Below are 19,461 nucleotides of genomic sequence, written 5' to 3'. Positions count from 1 at the left end.
CACATGTGTATATTTGTATATGCGTGGGTACGTATGTGCATATGTATAAATGTGAACATATGAGTGTATATATATATATATATATGTGTGTGTGTGTATATATATATATGTGTGTGTGTATCAGTATGCATGTATATGTGTGTTTGTGTAAGTGTATTTATGTATGCATGTACGCTCTCACACATTTATTGGTATGTGTTGTCCAACCCACTATCCGGCAGCGTCCAATTCTCTAACGGTTTTTTTCAAATGAATCAAGTCATAACCTTATCCATCTATTGTTTTCATAATCGGTCATAATGTCTTACGTTTAAGATGATTCCCATGCTTTCTCTGATGAGAAGGTTACAATTTTAATATCAAAGATCCCTATGGATCACACAGGTTGTAATCCTTTGAAACATATGTAGGAATAAAGTATGCAATTATAACATGCGTTTTCTCCAATCCTTAAATTCTTAAATATACTCAAATACCCAAAATTTCAAGGAGTTCCTGCCTTAAAAACAGGAACTAAACCACAGTTATTTTGTGTTCTTTGCTACATTGGTTTCTTTGCCAGTGCCCCTGGACTGGCTCTTGTGCGGGTGACACATTAGGTTTTTCGAGCGAGATCGCTGCCGGTGCCCCTAGACTGGCTCATGTACGGGCGACACATGAAATCTTTCGAGCAGGATCGTTGCCAGTGCCCCTGGACTGGCTCATATGCGGGCGACACATGAAATCTTTCGAGCGGGATCGTTGCCAGTGCCCCTGGACTGGCTCATGTGCGGGCGACACATGATATCTTTCAAGCGAGTTCGTTGCCAGTGCCCCTGGACTGGCTCTTGTGCGGGTGACACATGAAATGTTTCGAGCGGGATCGTTTGCCAGTGCCCCCCGGACTGGCTCATGTACAGGCGACACATGAAATCTTTCGAGCGGGATCGTTGCCAGTGCCCCCGGACTGGCTCATGTGCGGGCGACACATGATATCTTTCGAGCGGGATCGTTTGCCAGTGCCCTCGGACTGGCTCATGTGCGGGCGACAGATGATATCTTTCGAGCGGGATCGTTTGCCAGTGCCCCCGGACTGGCTCATGTGCGGGCGACACATGAAATCTTTCGAGCGAGATCGTTGCCGGTGCCCCTGGGCCGGCTTGCGGGTGACACATGAGGTTTTTCGAGCGAGGTCGTTGCCGGTGCCCCCGGGCTGGCTCGTGTGCGGGCGACACATGGGGTCTTTCGAGCGGGATCGTTGCCAGTGCCCCTGGACTGGCTCTTGTGCGGGTGACACATGAGGCTTTTTCGAGCGAGTCCGTTGCCAGTGCCCCTGGACTGGCTCTTGTGCGGGTGACACATGAAATGTTTCGAGCGAGATTGTTTGCCAGTGCCCCCCCGGACTGGCTCATGTACGGGCGACACATGAAATCTTTCGAGCAGGATCGCTGCCAGTGCCCCTGGACTGGCTCATGTGCGGGCGACACATGATATCTTTCGAGCGGGATTGTTTGCCAGTGCCCCAGGACTGGCTCATGTGCGGGCGACACATGAAATCTTTCGAGCAGGATCGTTGCCAGTGCCCCTGGACTGGCTCATGTGCGGGTGACACATGATATCTTTCTTGCGAGATCGTTGCCAGTGCCCATGGACTGGCTCTTGTGCGAGTGACATATGAGGTTTTTCGAGCGAGATCGTTGCCGGTGCCCCTGGACTGGCTCTTGTGCGGGTGGCACATAAAAGACACCATTTCGAGCGTGGCCGTTTTCGTGCGGGTGACACGTAAAAGCACCCACTACACTCTCTGAGTGGTTGGCGTTAGGAAGGGCATCCAGCTGTAGAAACTCTGCCAAATTAGATTGGAGCCTGGTGTTGCCATCCGGTTTCACCAGTCTTCAGTCAAATCGTTCAACCCATGCTAGCATGGAAGGCGGACGTTAAACGATGATGATGATGATGATGATAAGATAGAAGAAATACACTTAATTTTATATATATATATATATATATATATATATATATATATATTCTTTTACTTGTTTCAGTCATCTGACTGTGGCCATGCTGGAGCACCACCTTGAAGGGTTTTCTAGCTAAAGAAATTGATCCCAGGATTTATTCTTTGTAAGCCTAATACTTCTACTGGTCTCTTTTGCTGAACTGCTAAGTTACAGGGATGTAAACACATCAATGCCAGTTGTCAAGTGGTGATGGGGAGACAAAACGGACACAAAAGCACACACACATATGTATATACGGGCTTCTTTCAGTTTCCATCTAATGGGGCGGAGAGGAGACAGATGGGGAGGAATTTTTTCAAATGTCATTTTTATATGAAAAATTCTGAAAATTTATTTTGGGGATGTAAGTGTAAATATTCCAATACATGCTGGTTTATAGCTGAGATCCAAATTGCAGGTGATCTTTCAACTTTCCCTGAAACAAAACACCAAAACGCAGCTGCGTTGAATGCCATGGGTGGCAGTTGCAAACGACTTGTCATGAAAACCAAAATGCACGTGCATCTTGTGGAGGTTATGGGTATAAAAATCAACTTGAAACGTGTTCCTGACATTTGTAATTTGGATGCATCAGGTATAACCCAATTGTCAGCAGTGCAGAGAGAACAAGCTATCGGCCGATTGCAAGAAAGGAAGCATGCCCTGGTTGTTGTGAAAGCTTGCAATGTCCATGTCAGCACCATCTATCACAGGCAACAGCGACACAACAGCACTGCAGACCATGCATGCAGAGGGCACCTCCGGGTGACCACACCCAGACAGGACCTCTTCGTCCACCTGCAACACCTCCGTGATCGCTTAAGACCAGCCAGCATGACAGCTTGCAAGGCCATTGGCACTTGACAGCAACCCATCAGCGACGATACAGTACAACTTTGACTGACTGCCAAAAATCTGCATTGCAGTTGTCCTGCTTGAATGCTTGTCCTCACTACCTACCACCATCAGGTACGACTACAGTGGGCTACACAGCACCGACATTGGCAGCAGCAACAATGGAGGCTGATAGTCTTCTCCAATAAGAGCCAGTACTGCGTCTCCACCTTGGATGGCAGAGTGGGGGTGTGGCGTAGGAGGAGTGAACACTACAGAGAGACACGTGGGGTGGCCAAAGCATCATGGTTTGGGGTTCTACAGGCCTGAATCAGAGAATTGGGCCCCATGTGTTCCAAAATGTTGGTGCAGGCAGAGGGAATGGCATCACAGTGCAGTGCTATGTTGACCAGATCCTAAGACCTCACAACATGCCCTTCTTCGTGTATCACCATAGCCACATATTCCAGCAGGACAATGCTCCATCCCACATGGCTAGGGTCACCATCGACTTCCAGCGTCAGCAAAATGTCAGAACCATGCCATGGTCAGCTCACAGCCCAGATTTGAACCCAGTTGAACACCTGTGGGATGAAATCCAGAGACGACTGAACCAGGTGGTCCCAAGGATGACAACTTGTGTGGAACTGGAGGCAGCTTTCTTAAGGGTGTGGGCACAGGTGCCAATGGATTTTGTGAACTGCCTCATGCACTTCATGTACGGAGGGTGTATAGCCGTTTTGAACACTCAAGGAGGGCATACGTGGTATTGAACATGTCACGCCCTACAATCTCAATATGCTGGATCCACCCACTACCAGAATACATGACAACAACCCATAGACTGTGGTTGAAGTACATCCAAGAATTTGATTTCATCAGATTTATCAAAATTTATCTCTGACATAATGAAATGAAAACATATTTCACAGTCACACACACCTTGCATTTCTTTTGCAGTTCAATGTGTATAAAGTATATATATAAAGTGCATTAAGTAATTATCGTATTCCAATTTCCTTCAATTTTCAATGATTAGAAGATGAGCGACTATCTTCTGATACAGACACAGCACAGGCTATGCTTTCGGATTTTTTGGATAAAGTTTTCAGAAATAACCAAATAAATTTACCATTAATTCTGCAAAATAGTCATAGGTCCCGAAAGTAAATAAATAATGTACTGTTTCGTAATGGTAAAATCAACAAAAAAGTACTCCATCTGGTGAGAGATAAATATTATTTAATAGGCACAATACATATTTTTATGTGCTACTAATGGTTTCATATGCTGAGAAATACCTCAAACATATTCATCAGGCACAAACCAGATATCATAATGAACTAAAAATTGAATGAGAGAAGAAACGTGAAAAGTTAAGGAAACATACCGAAAATGAGGAAGGTTAAAAAACGGAAAATGGAAAATAGTAAACAAAAAAGTAAAAATCAGAAAAAGGTAAAAGAGTTATCCTCCTTAAATGCCCTAGCCAATAGTAGTTTCAAAGATATATTAATATATAATCCCTCTAATATTAATTAGAATAATAGTATGAGATCTAGTGGCTTCAAAGATAAGTAATACATAACCCTTCTAATATTAATCAGAATAATAGGAAAATTATTTGGTCTGTCCCTCCCTTTTCCCTTAATATAAAACCAACTTAGGTAAAAGATTCCTGTCTCTCCAAGACAAACGCTTTCCAGTAACTCGCAGATACAAGAAAATATTTAATAAGCGTTTTGTGAAATTATCTAGCTGCTGCCCCAATACAAAGAGTATCATTACACAAAATTAATACCAAGAGTCTAAATCCAGTTATAACTGTCAAAACCCAGAATCCAGTCCACTTGACCAACAATGTATGATTAAATCTGTCATATATGAGGCAGAAGTTACTGCAATGCTAGATGATAATACAACATATAAGACCTATACTCTGAAAGAGAATTTAAAAATTGCTATGTCAATCACATATCCTCCTGACATAAGAACAAAAGCAAAGCTACTAAGTTGGCTTGCCACATATGGAGTTTGAAATCTAATGCAACACCACGTGATTAAGCGGAAAATAATTGAAAACTTCATACCCTATGTTAATAGATCAATAAATGTAAATTATGTTTAGCCGAAAGAGCTCAGATCCTTTTCAGATCTAAGACCCTTTTACTCACTACTGAACTCTAAGTCTGAAATTTCCAGTGGTTGTAAATATATGTCTAAATACATTTTGAAGAATTGGAAAATTCTGCCTATACCTGATTAACCTGATAATCTCTCTGGCCATATAATTTAAGGTCTAAGGAGGATGCTTCTTTTACCCTTTACTTTTCCATTTTCCATTTTTTAACCTTCCATGTTTTCTATATGCTTCCTTTTCAACTGTTCGCTTGTCTTCTCTCATTCAACTTTTAGTTTGTTATGATACATGGTTTGTAGTTGATGAATATGTTTGAGGTGTTTCTCAAAATATGAAACTATTAGTAGTACATGAAAACATGTATTGTGTCTATTGAATTATATATATATATATATATATATATATATATATATATATATATATATATATATATATATATATATATCTACTGTTACATATGCATAAAAAGAAAGAAAAGAATGAGTACACATACACACATAGATATATATATGTATATGTAATATACAAATGTACAAACATGCATATATATATATATAATTATTTTCTGCAGAATTATTTCAGGTATTTGGCGCGCCAAAACGAAGACTTTTGAAATATAACCCCAAATGTAATTGATAGAACTACATACATGTTCAATCTCATGTGGACGTCTCATGTATAGTTCTGCAAAATATATTGTGAAGACGATCATACTGAAGAGTTGCAGACAATTACGTAAGTAGTTAACAATGAAACTGGTCTATGATTAATCTTTATATTTTGTATCTTTTCATTTCTCTTGCTCGCTTATGTTCTGGTGTTTGCTGAATTTTCTTGAGAACAATCTTTTCTTAGTGGTCAGACCATAGGTGGTCTTCTTCGAGAAAAAGGGATGCCCACTTAGTGGCCATCCTTCTTATATGTATGTAATATAATTTTTCTGAATCTTCAGATTTTTCAATTTGCTAGGGCACTGGTTTTAAATTGATATCAATCAAATTAATATTCAATTTTTCACCCTTATTATTTAAATTTATATATATATATATACATACATACACACACACACCCACACACACGTACATTATGTACATGCACACATACTCATACATATAATTATACACACACACATATACCTTTATAAAGACAATACATCTACATGCATACACAAGCTTACATAAATATAAGCTCTTACATGCACATAAACACATCTTTGTACAGACAATAAATATATATGTATATATACATACACTTATTTGTATATAACTACACACACACACACAAACACATGTAGACAAGCTTTTCCATATGTATACAAAGGTACATATTCATACATACTTTTACGTACGTATACATACATACATTTACATACAAGTATATAAACATTAAGAAAAATGGGTATGTAGACATACATGCACCTATATATATATATATATATATATATATATATATATATATATATACACATATACATATATATATATATATATATATATGTATTGTACATCCACACATACACCTGTATACACAAATTTACATGTGTGTGTGTATGTGTATATATATATATATATATATATATATATATATATATATAATACATACACACACACATACATATGCATGCTCATATATTGACATGCATGTACACATACATGTTTACAGAAAAACTGAGTGCAGAATGAGCCCACACATGCATGGATATCTATGCACATCATGCAGTTTGCCCCTATCTCCCATTCACCTGCCCATACCATCTCTTCTATACAGCTTGTGCCTTGTGGGGCTACATGAACACTTTATCACCATTATCATTCTGCCAAGCCCACACTTTCTTTGAGTAACCATGCAAATCCCTCTGCAGGAACCTGCTTTGCCCACCTTTCTCAAATAAATTACCTAGCCCTCTAGTATGAGTGTCACAGATGCCCTGTGAGATTATTGTAGAAGTATTTGGCTAAAAGTAAACCATTGTACTTGGCTTTTGTTGATCTGGAGAAAGATTTTGATAGAGTTTCTCACTCTGTTATCTGATGGTCTCCAAGGAAGTTAAGTGTAGATGAGTGGCTTGGTAGAGCTGTACAAGCCATGTACAACAGTGCTATCAATAGGGTGAGAGTCAGCCATGAATACAGTAATGTACTAGTAGGCTCAGTTCTCAGTCCACTCTTATTCATTATAGTCCTGCAGGAATCCAAAAGTGCCTGCCCATAACAACTATTATATGCTGATGACCTTGTTCTTATTGCAGAATCTGTAGCAGAAATGGAGAAGAAATTCCAGGTATGGAAGCAAAACCTGGAATCAAAGGGCCTTAAAGTTAAACTAGCAGAGACCAAAGTTGTTAGCAAAAAAAGCAGACAAGACTCTCTTTCTACCAGGTAAATGGCTCAGCTCAACATGTAGGAAAGGAGTTGGAAGTAATTCCATTCACTGCACCCAGTGTAAGCTATAAACACAGAAGAGATGCAGTGGAATTACAGAAAAAGTTGTCTTCATATGTACAGAAACAATAAGCAGATGCAGTATGCAAAAGAGAAGACTACATTAGTTTGAACATGTGATGTGCATGAATGAAGACAGCTGTATAAAGAAGTGCTGATTGCTTAAAGTGAATGGCACCTGTGGAAGAGAGAGACCCAAAAAGACATGGGATGAAGTAGTGAGTTGACAATGGACTAAGACGTCTGATGATATGAGGTTCTTGAGAAGACCCACTCACTTCAGCGAAACTGAGTTCTGGAAGCACTACGTGTTCCACCCACATGTAACAATAATATTTTTCTAACACCCTATCCAACAAACCAAACTACATCTCTTCCCTTCTCTTCCTCACATCTATTCTTTTACGTGCACTAAGCTTATGCTTATCTCTCACTCTTTGCTCACTGTATTGTTGCTATCCTGTTGTTCCCCTCCTCCTCAATATACCCAGGTTTAACCAGTCACTGCATCCCTTCCCCTGCTCTTTGCATTCCTGTGAAATCCCTACTCATGCACCCTTGGCAATACTTTACCATCCCATTTATATACTGATTTCCTTACCTTGAGAGTATGCCCTGGCACTTCACCACCATCTCTTTCTCTCTCTCATCTTTCTCTTTCTTGCTCTCTCACTCTCGCTCTCTTCCACTCTTTCTCTCTCTCTCTCTCTCTCTCTCTCTCTCTCTCTCTCACTAGGTAACTATGTATCTCCTCTATAGCAAGACACCTGTTTTTGTTCCCTTGTCACCCTCTAGCATCTCATCACCTGACACAAGGCCACCTCCTCTAATGCTCCATCTCTCAAAATCTCTTTGTCTTGTGAGTTACTTGGTGAATCTGCCAGTGCTGACGCCACATAAAAACCATTCAGTCCACTCTGTAAAGTGGTTGGCATTTGGAAGGGCATCCAGATGTAAAACCATGCCAAAACAGACAGCTGCTGTCAAACCATCCAAGCTGTGCCAGCATGGAAAACTGTCACACACACACACACACACACATATATTATAATAGACACTATCAGTAAGGTGAGGGTTGGCAACAAGTAGTGAAGAATTCAGGGTACAAGTAGGAGTTCACTAAGGATCAGTCCTCAGCCCTCATTTGTTCATCATAAGGCAATAACTGAGGAATTTAAGACAGGCTGCCCTGGGAGCTCCTCTATGCTGATGACTTTGTTCTTATAACAGAATCACTACCAGAGCTAGAGAAGAAGTTTCAGGTATGGAAGCAAGGTCTATAATCAAAGGGCCTTACAGTTAACCTAGTAAAAACCAAAGTAGGAGGGCAAACAAATCACAAATTCCTTCAGGCAAATGGCTCTGCTCGATCTGTAGAAAAGGCGTAGGAAGAAACTCCATAAGATGTACCCAATGTAAGCTATACACACAGAAGAGGTGCAGCAGTATCAGAGGAAGGTTAATAGGGAAAATAGCTTTTGTGTGTGGAAGATGCACAGGTACAATAAACACCAAAAATGTACAAAAATAGACTCCATCAACTGACAGGCTAGAGGTAGTAGATAGCTTTTGTTATCCAGATAACCAAGTTAGTAGCACAGGTGGATGCTCTGAGAGCATAGCTGTGAGAATAAGAATAGGCTTTGCAAAGTTCAGAGACTTCCTTTCTCTGCTGGCAACAAAGGACCTCTCTCTCAGAATGAAAGGCAGATTGTATGATGCCTGTATGCGAAAAGTTATGCCACACACAGTGAAACATGGGCTGTGACAGCTAAAGACCTGTGTAGACTTGAAAGAAATAAAGCCAGTATGCTTCACTGGATGAGCAATGCTACTGTGCATGTATGACAGAGTGTAAGTGTCCTGAGTGAAAAGTTGAGCATAAGAGGCATCACATGTGGTGTGCAAGAAAGACAACTGGAATGGTCATGTGATGCACATGGGTAATAAAACCCGCATGGGTAATAAAAAATCAGATGCACATGGACAAGGACTACTGTGTAAAGAAGTGCTGATCTCCAAGTGTGGAGAGAACCCATGGTAGACGTAGACCCAGGAAGACATAGGATGAGGTGGTGAAGCAGGATCTTCAAACTTTAGGCCTCTCAGAAGCAATGACTAGTGACCAAGACCTTTAGCGAAATGCTGTGCTTGAGAAGGCCCATCAAGCCAAGTGAAATCATAGTCGTGGTCGATGCTGGTGTCATGTAACTGGGACCCATGCCAGTGGCATGTAAAAAGCACCTTTCAAGCATTGGGCCTCACAGAGGTAAAGTGGGTGATGCCAGTGGCATGTGAAACATACCGTTTGAATGTTGCTTGAGAAGACCTGTCAAGCCAAGTGAAATCATAGTTGTGGCCAATGTTGGTGTCATGTAACTGGCACATAAAAAGCACCTTTCAAGCATTGGGCCTCATGGAGGCCAAAGTGGGTGATGCCAGTGGCATGTGAAAAGCACCTTTCAAGTGTTGAGCCTCATGGAGGCAATGACGAATGACCAAGACCTTTGGCACTATGTCATGTTTGAGAAGAAAACCCATTAAACCAAGTAAAATAGCAGTTGTGGCTGATACTGGTGTCGTGCAAATGGCACATAAGCTGGTGGCACATAAAAGAACCCATTACACTCTCGGGTGGTTGACATTATGAAGGGCATTCAGCCATAGAACCCATACCAAATCAGACTGGATCTGTTGCAGCCTTCCAGCTTGCCAGCCCTGGTCAAACCATCCAAACCATCCAACCTATTCCAGCATGAAATGATGATGATGAATAAAACACAAGGATGGAAGTTAACAGGCTTTAACAGTGGATCACGACATACGTTTCTGCACCCCAGATCAGTTTAAGTTAAAGCTGATATGGGGTGCAAATTCCTACTGAATACTCCTTTCACCACTCTTTTTCCAGTAACATACCAATACCTCTATTCCTCGCTCACTATTCTCACCACTATGTATCACTTGTCTCTGGCACCGTGCATCTCTCTTATACCCTCCACATCGCATTATTTGTTATCTCTCTGATATACTCCTATTCCTCACCACCACCAACCATATTTACCTCCAACCATGCCCCCACCCATTTTTACTATTCTCTGCATTCACCTAATTTTAATCCATCTGCCTTTCCTTTCAGACCCTCAAGAACTTACCAACCCACTCACTCTATCAAATCCTTTGTACCACTTCTCTTATATTCACCTTCCTGTAATTTGAGGGGTGCTCAGATACCTCATTGCCACCATCTTCTCACTTTTTCCAGCTTTCCTGTTCCTCTATTATACTCTAATTTCATCAGCTGGTATGAAGCCCTTCCCTCAATACTACATCTCTGAGTTGAGAGGTCCAGTTTTGTGAGGAACCCACTACACTGTAAAGTGGTTGGCACTAGCAAGAGCATCCAACCATAGAAACCATGCAAAAGTAGATATTGGAGCTTGGCATAGTCCTCTGGCTTGTCAGTTCCTTTCAAATCATCCAACCCTTGCCAGCATGGAAAATGGACATTTAAATGATGATGATGCTGATATGTATAAGCATCACAAAAGAAACAGAAAGTATTTTTGTATATATGCATAAACTTCGATATTTTTGCATATAGGTGCAGGAGTGGCTGTGTGGTAAGTAGTTTGCTTACCAACCACATGGTTCAGAGTTCAATCCCACTGCGTGGCACCTTGGGCAAGTGTCTTCAACTATAACCTCAGGCTGACCAAAGCCTTGTGAAACAAGCCCGTCGTGTATATATATATATGTGTGTGTGTGTGTGCGCACATGTTTGTGTGCCAGTGTTTGTCTCCCCACCATTCCTTGACAACCGATGGTGGCGTGTTTACGTCCCCGTAACTTAGTGGTTCGGCAAAAGAGACTGATAGAATAAGTACTAGGCTTACAAAGAATAAATCCTGGGGTCGATTTGTTCAACTAAAGGCAGTGCTCCAGCATGGCCACAGTCAAATGATTGAAACAAATAAAATAATAAAAAAATAGTTATTACACAAATATTTATACCACAACCATCACTCTGAGCAACAGCAAACCAACAACACCAACAAAAATTTTAATATTTTTACCTTCTCGTGTTTCACTTTCTCCATCTCTTCTTCCACCTCCTCTGCAATCTGCCCTCGGTTTCCTTCTTCTTCACTGTCTCTCTCTTCTTCTTCTTCTTCATCCACCTCCTCCTCCTCTTCTATCTCTTCTCCATCTAACACCTTGGTAAATGCTTTCATTGGGAAGTTGTACACTTCATTATACTGCAAGACAAGAGCAAGTTAGTGATAATGTAGTGAAGGAGGAAGTGGGAGCAGAGGGCAGGTGGGGTGTTAACTAGTAATGTTACTATGAATATCTGCTCCTCAAACTCACTCCACATTCATATACACATTATATACCAACCACACACAAACACACAGTCCCAAGAATGTGTGTATGTATATGTGTGTATGTATATGTGTGTATGCATAAATGTTATAACTATTCACATGCTTTTGAGCATGACCACCTTTCTCCTTTTCTATGTTTGTATATATGCATGCATATATATATGTGTGTGTATACACACACACACACACACGAAAATGTAAAATCAAGTACAAAATAGAAAAAAAAGTAAACATCTTAATGGCCCCTCCTCCCACAATCCAACTTACCTTCTACTCCTTCACAATTTTCTTCTCCATCGCCCCAGTCCAAACCTAAGATTATGTAGAGAACATGATTATGACAGCTTCTTCCCGGATGACCTTCTAATTTTCCTTACACACACACACACACACACACACATACCCTTCCTTCAACCATTGTTGCCACTCAGATCAACTTTGTCCCACCCGAATTTATCACTGTCTTACACTCATCCCTATCAAATTAATTAGAAGGTAATTGTGCCAAAGATAGCTATTGTCTTTCACACGAACTCATCTCTCTAATCTGGAATTTCAGATATATTTTACGATTTAGCTTAGCCAAGGCTGTACCATTTGTGCATGTGTGTATGTATTTATATTTATATATGAGTAAATCAGTTTATAAGAAATTATACGAAGTATACATAGTGTAATACATACTAGTATGCATGTATGCTTAGTATTATACAATTGTATATTTACAAATAAATGTAAATAAAGAAAGCTCATCAGATCACATAAAATTCACTCCATATTTACAGTGATTTGACCAATAAAAGTTCAACAACGGAGCAAAGACAAGCTGTGGTGCTATCTAGTATAGAAAAAAATTTCTTCACATATGAATGCCCTTAGATCAGTTAAGTTTAAATGCCAAATAAAAAAAAAATTAAGCTCAATAACAGAGATAAAGTAAAAAATAAAGTAACTTAAAAATATAACCAAATGATATAAAATAATTACTAAAGTAATTACACAGGTGGTCAGCTGGTTTAGGGACAAGACAGTAGGTGGTTTAAAGATTTTAAAGAAGTCACAGACAAGTGCTTCTAGGCAGAGAGTCAACCTAATACCAACAAACTGTGTTCTTTAGCTATAAACTTTTATTCAAAGTCATCAAATATCATCTAATATCCACTAAAGAAGTCTGAACTTTCAACAATCACACTTTCACACCAACCTTATCTCCATAGACTTTCCATACAGTGTATTAATCTTGAATATACAAAATACACACACAAACATACATAGAAACATATCTATGCAAAAATATACGCATACTTATAATTATAACACACAGCTATACACATACACATATATCAACAACACACACACAAATATAACACACATAACACACACACACACACACACACACACACACACACACAGAGTTTATAGACGAGAGACAGATATTCTCTGTACAGAATACACTTCATAGTGCTCAAGAGGTGGAGGATTAAATGTAAGGATAAGCAAGTTAGGCAAGTTGATATACAAAAAATATTAAATACATTTAATACAAAAAATGTACATATGTTTACATATAAAAAAGTTCCAACTTACACAGAATAGAAATGATATCAGGAATTAAAGGGGTTGAATTAAAGTTTTACAAGTCCAACAGCTGTTTCTGGGGGCTTGCTGGTCCAAAATACTGAATGTAAATTGATAATACCAGCCTCCATCTTCAGGGAAGAAGTTTTACATTTGAGGTGTTGACAGAAAGGAGATTAAAGATAGAATGATTTTATGGAGAACTATTATTAGAAGGAGTTGGGAGGTATCTAGAGAGTAGTGGGAGAAAATAAATTTCAGGGTTAGGGGTTATTAATGAGTCTAGTAGGATGTCATAATAGTAGAGGTGCAAGGTGGGAGGAAGATGGAAGGGTGGTTTAGGTAGTATGTGAAAGGTGACCTTTGTGTTAGTTTGTATGAAGGCTATAGAGTTAAACGTTGAGATAGTAAAAATGGGAATGGCCATTATTTGAAGGAAATGGAGAAGTGTATGAAATTGAATGAAATTTCATACACCTCTCCATACCATAACTTACCCCACCAATACCAACCCAATTCCTTTGCCCCACTAACAACTACTGTTTTGACCACTTACTCACCCCCTACTCCATCTCCCCTCTATCTTCTCTCATACCTCTCTACATACCTTACTAATCTCTCTCAGCCACTGAACCAATCAACTTATTTCCCTCAAATAAGGGCCTTTCTCATTTTCACTATCTCAACCTTTAATTCTATAGCCTTCATACAAACTAACACAAAGGTCACCTTTCACATACTATCTAAACCACCCTTCCATCTTCCTCCCACCTTGCACCTCTACTACTATGACTCCTTACTAGCCTCATTAATAACCCCTAACCCTGAAATTTAGTTTCTCTTTCCACTACTCTCTACCTAAATACCTCCCAACTCCTTCTTCTAATACACTTAGTTCTCCACAAAATCATTCCATCTTTAATCTGTCAACACCTCAAATGTAAAACTTCTTCCCTGAAGATGGAGGCTGAAATTATCCATGATGGAATCGTTATTTTAGACCACCAAGTCCCCAGAAACAGCTGATGGACTTGTAAATCTATTATTCGACCCCTTTAATTCTTGATATCATTTCCATTCTGTGAGAGTTGGACTTTTTTTATATGTAAACATTAGTACATTTTTTGTATTAAATGTATTTAATATTTTTTGTATATCAACTTGCCTAACTTTCTTATCCTCACATTTATATAGCAGATAGAAAGCAGGAAAAACAAAAAAGAAATGTTTGTATTCCAATACAAGCATATATTCCAGAGTAAGCACATAAATGTGAAACAAAATGCAAGAAAATAGTACTCGAACACCAGAGGTAGAGTAAAATGCTTTATTATTAAAGCTGCAAAAACATCACAAAAATTTTTTACTCAGGGTCTCACATTAACCATGCATAACAGTTTTTTGTGATGTTTTTGCAGCTTTAATAATATAGTACATATCTATCTATCTCTCTCTCTCTCTCTCTATATATATATATATATATATATATATATATATATATATATATATATATATATATATATATATATATATATATATATATACACATACACACACACACACACACACACACACACAACAGAATCATACACGTGTATACATATATAGACAATACTCGTACATAAACTCATCTACATACACTGCACAGATTCTCCATCTTAACCCTTTAGCATTTAAACTGGCCATATCCAGCCGAAATATTCAACCTGTTTTATGTTGAAATCAGCTAGATTTGTCTGGCTTCTCACACCTATGCTACAATGTTATTCTAAAAATAAGTAATCATATCATCAAAATCTCAGAGAAACAAGGCAATGCATGATTAATTCAAAATAATGTGAATAAATTCCATCTGACAGAATAATCTGAGTGCTAAAGGATTAAATATACGATTTACTTCAAATTTTACATTGTGTTTGCAGATGTGCATATATATATATATATATATATATATATATATATTTCATTGCTGACATCACCTAACTCTAGACCAATGAAATTTTACCTCCAGTCAAAATCGAACCTCAGCAAATACAACAGAATGACTCTTTAAGAGAATCAACTAATTGGAACGGCTGATGGCCATTCTCCACAGGGAAGCCAACCAGGCAGAACGACAAACTTGACCACCAGAAAAACAAGATGTCACCAGTACTTTAATGAATCAAAAATCAGATCCATTCATGGATAAAAATTATAAATATACCATATTCCAAAAAACACCATTACAAGCGAAAGTTCCGGCACACGATGGAAAGAAAATCACAGAAACTGTAAACCAAATCCCTTTTTTTAACTATCTTCATTTCCCCCTTGTTTTTCTCCCTCTTAACTCAGTATGACTGAAACTTCATTGATATTCATTTCTTGTCGATCACTACTAACACTATTGATTTTTTGTACATAGAAACAAGTTAATCAACAGTTTTTATATTATTGACTGTTATGAATATTTAAACTTGACAACATTTAAACTTGACAACATTTAAACGTGTTTTTCTAATTCATAATTCTAAATTTTTACCATTGATAAATAAAAAGAATATTGTTGAAACTAGTTTGGTAAATATGTAAATAAATTTATTTTAAAACAATTACACATTTTTCAAATTTAGGTGCATTTTCAACTACAAATTTGCCTCTATATATATATATATATCTTTTACTTTTATATAATGATATATATATAAAAAAAAACAATATACTCCTTTCATTCACTTTGCATCAAAAGGGTGAAAATAATGTGAATGAGATGGGCTTAATTTTTCACTACACATAAATGTAAACAGGATAATGGTATTTATGATGATATTGTTTTTAATAACAAATACTAATTGTATTAAAAATGCATTGAAGTGTGTGTGTGTGTGTGTGTGTGTGTGTGTGTGTGTGTGTGTATAAATCTGAAGAATCTATTATTAGAGTAGATGCAAGCGCTAATATATGATTTATAAAAACATGTGACATATTAATAAAAATCTGTAAATGTACAACCATCCAGATCTCTGAGTACCTTATTATTTTTTCTAATATATAATACCTGTACATCACCTCCAAACCTTCTATAATATATATATATATATATATATATATATATATATATATATATATATATATATATATATATATATATATATATATATATATATATATATATATATATATAGGAAAATGAAAAAAAGGCAGAATGCTAAACTGAAAGCATATATATAAATTTATTGGCAGAATTTAGGCAGTAACTTTTCATTGCTTTACAAGTGCACGTTCTATTAACATAATTAAAAAAATTTCTGAAATGGGTCCATCAGTCCTGATCCAGCAGACACACATCGTCAACAAGTAAGACCTCTATATGGTTGCACTACATGCTAGAAATAGCAGCCAAATCTCCCTTAAACTACACCTTACTAGAAGACACTGAATGAAGTGATGAAGGCAGACCTCAGGGATGAGATGACAATGGACCAGGACCTCCTCAGCAAAATAACAGTGCAGAATATTTAAACAATACAGAAGAGTTCTCACTGGTTATTCCTGAAGACAAACACATTCCTACAACTGGTAACCAAACATATAATCATCCAGCTGCAGAAGAAATTGCAGCAATTATGCCAGATGTGAATCTGGAAATAGTACAACTGCAAAAACTTCTGACAGTGCTTACAATGTGTGCTCCTGGTGAATCTCCCCTTCCAACAATCAATTCAATGCATCCAAATTATGACCCACTGCAGTTCCCATTGCTACTTCCTTTCGGTGATGGGGAATGAAGAGTCAGCTTAACTTTTGACATTGGAAGTAAGAGTCATAAAATTACAGGCTCATGGTTCAGGAACACGATTTCCATTTCCTTCACTACTTAGGTCATTTAGCTTGGGAATATTACTGTTATATGTATTCCAAGATTGAAGAATCAGGGTTACAATGGGCTTGATATAATAAAAAAAAAAATCAGGGCAGAAATTTATCAAAATATTCATGATTACACGTTTTCTCATAGCTTAAATATTGGCAAAACAGTTATCATATCTCCAACATTCATAGAAGGCCCATGATGGATGACAATTGTTCAAAAGTTAGGAAAATTAAATTTCTTCAATTGGAAGAAAAATCAGATGACCAATTGGAAGAAAAGTCAGATGACCTTCATCCAGGACAGACACCAGCTGAAAGACCAGATTTAACTGACAGAGTGTTTGATACGAAACTTGAGGTTCTCTTACATGATATTTTGGAGAACATTTTGAGAGAGGTTGCAGAGTACATGTGGATTATAGTACTAAAAGTATAAACCACCCCATTGTCATAGGTTGTTCATATCAGAAAAAAGAATATAAGTTAGACCCAAAACATTATGAAAAGTTTGTTAATGCAGGACTTCCAAATCCACAAATACAACCAATTCTATTTCAATATGTCACCAAAAGCATGCTACATGGTTCATGTGAGAAAGATAAACCTAATGCAAAAAACATTTCCCTTAAAACTTTCAGGAAAATATGCTATGCATTTATAACAGCTATCCACTTAACCACTCTCGAAAAAATAGTTCTACATTAACAAAATCAAATGTCAAGTTAGATAATTGTTCAATAATACCATATTACCTCTTCTTTTTAGTCAAATGTGGAGGTCATTGTAATGTAGAGATACATTACCATCAACTATATTACTTAATTTCTTATGATTCAAAGCAGCTATATTATTGGTCAAATTCAGTGTAATTGATTAAGAATATTTTATTGTATGTATCTTGAACACATACAATAAAATATCTGCTAGGAGCAAAATGTTTATCTATTGCTTGAATATTTTACTGGAGACATGAATCCAACATAGAGCATTATACTACAAAATTCTTCTTTTACATGCTTTATTTGATTTATTATTCTTATTCTCAATTCGGTTAGCTTTATTGTCATGATTTATAATAGCTGTACTGTAAAGCAGCTGGTAAACTTACAAGTAAATACCTCTTTTACTAAAGACACATACCTATAAGTTTATTTTACATTTTTCCTACCACAGGTGCAGGCATGGATGTGTGGTTAAGAAGTTTGCTTCCCAAACCATATGGTTTCAAATTCAGTCACACTACATAGCAACTTGTGCAAATATCTTCTACTACAGCTCCAGGCCAATTGAAGGCAAGCCTTGTGAGCGGATTCGGTAGACAGAAGCTGAAAAGAAGCTTGTATCAGATCGCAAGGCAGTGTACAACAGAGAATCAAAGTGCAGTGGGACATAAGTGTATATGTACAGATAATGGTTTGCTTGCAGCTAGTGGTTCATCATTATCATCATTTAACATCCATTGTCCATACTGGCATGGGTTGGACAGTTGGAGCAGAGCTGTCAAGCTGGGGAGCTGCACCAGATTCCAGTCTGATTTGGCATGGTTTCTATGGCTGGATACCCTTCCTAACACCAACTCCTTTATAGAATGCATGCTTTTAAGTGATACTGCACAGGCACTTTTATGCAGTGCCACACAGGCACTTCTACATGGCATTGCATGGGTGCTTTTATGTGGCAGTGGCCCATGACTCTTCCAGATCCTCACCACCAGGAAGACTGGTTTTAACACTTCTGCTGCAGAGTACAGGTCATCTCGAGTACAGCAAGGTGCCAAACATCTCAGTCCTTTGTCTGAAAGGGTCAGCATCCTGAGGTCGTTCTTCAGCACTTTGTCCAATATCTTCCTAGATCTCCCACCGCCATATGTTCCATCTACTTTGAAAGATCAACACTTCTTCATCCACATCACATGACCAAACCAGCACGGTCTTTTCTCTAGCTCACAACAATTAATTCCTCTTATGCCAAACTTCTCTCTCAAAGCACTAGCACTGTCAAACATGTACACTTACATTACACATCCAGCAGAGAATAGTAGCCTCATTTCTTTCTAACCTTCGCATATCCTCTGCATTCAGAGCCCACATCTCACTACTTTTCATAGGCAACAGAAGTAACAGCTCTCTGAATTTCCTCCATCCTATTCTTATTCAAGCTATCACACTCTCTGTACATGCTACCCAACTACTAATTTGGTCCCTAGGTAGCAGGAATTATCTGCTATCTCTAATGAGACCCCAGGA

At 38.1% G+C, this 19,461-nt stretch overlaps 1 protein-coding gene across 2 annotated transcripts in view; it reads right to left on the bottom strand.

Moving 5' to 3' along the window:
• The window catches only part of LOC106874548 (protein MAK16 homolog), a 167,316-nt gene that overhangs the window by 35,547 nt on the left and 112,308 nt on the right, over nt 1-19,461 (bottom strand). For both annotated transcript variants that reach the window (XM_089362571.1, XM_089362572.1), the window contains one exon: nt 11,471-11,653. In XM_089362571.1, coding sequence (XP_089218697.1) covers nt 11,471-11,653 — 183 coding nt within the window. The remainder of the gene's footprint in view (nt 1-11,470; nt 11,654-19,461) is intronic.

The sequence above is a fragment of the Octopus bimaculoides genome, chromosome 14 (genome assembly GCF_046866305.1).
Source record: "Octopus bimaculoides isolate indiv1 chromosome 14, ASM4686630v1, whole genome shotgun sequence".
NCBI lineage: Eukaryota > Metazoa > Mollusca > Cephalopoda > Octopoda > Octopodidae > Octopus > Octopus bimaculoides.
This window is presented reverse-complemented; position numbering and strand designations above follow the sequence as displayed.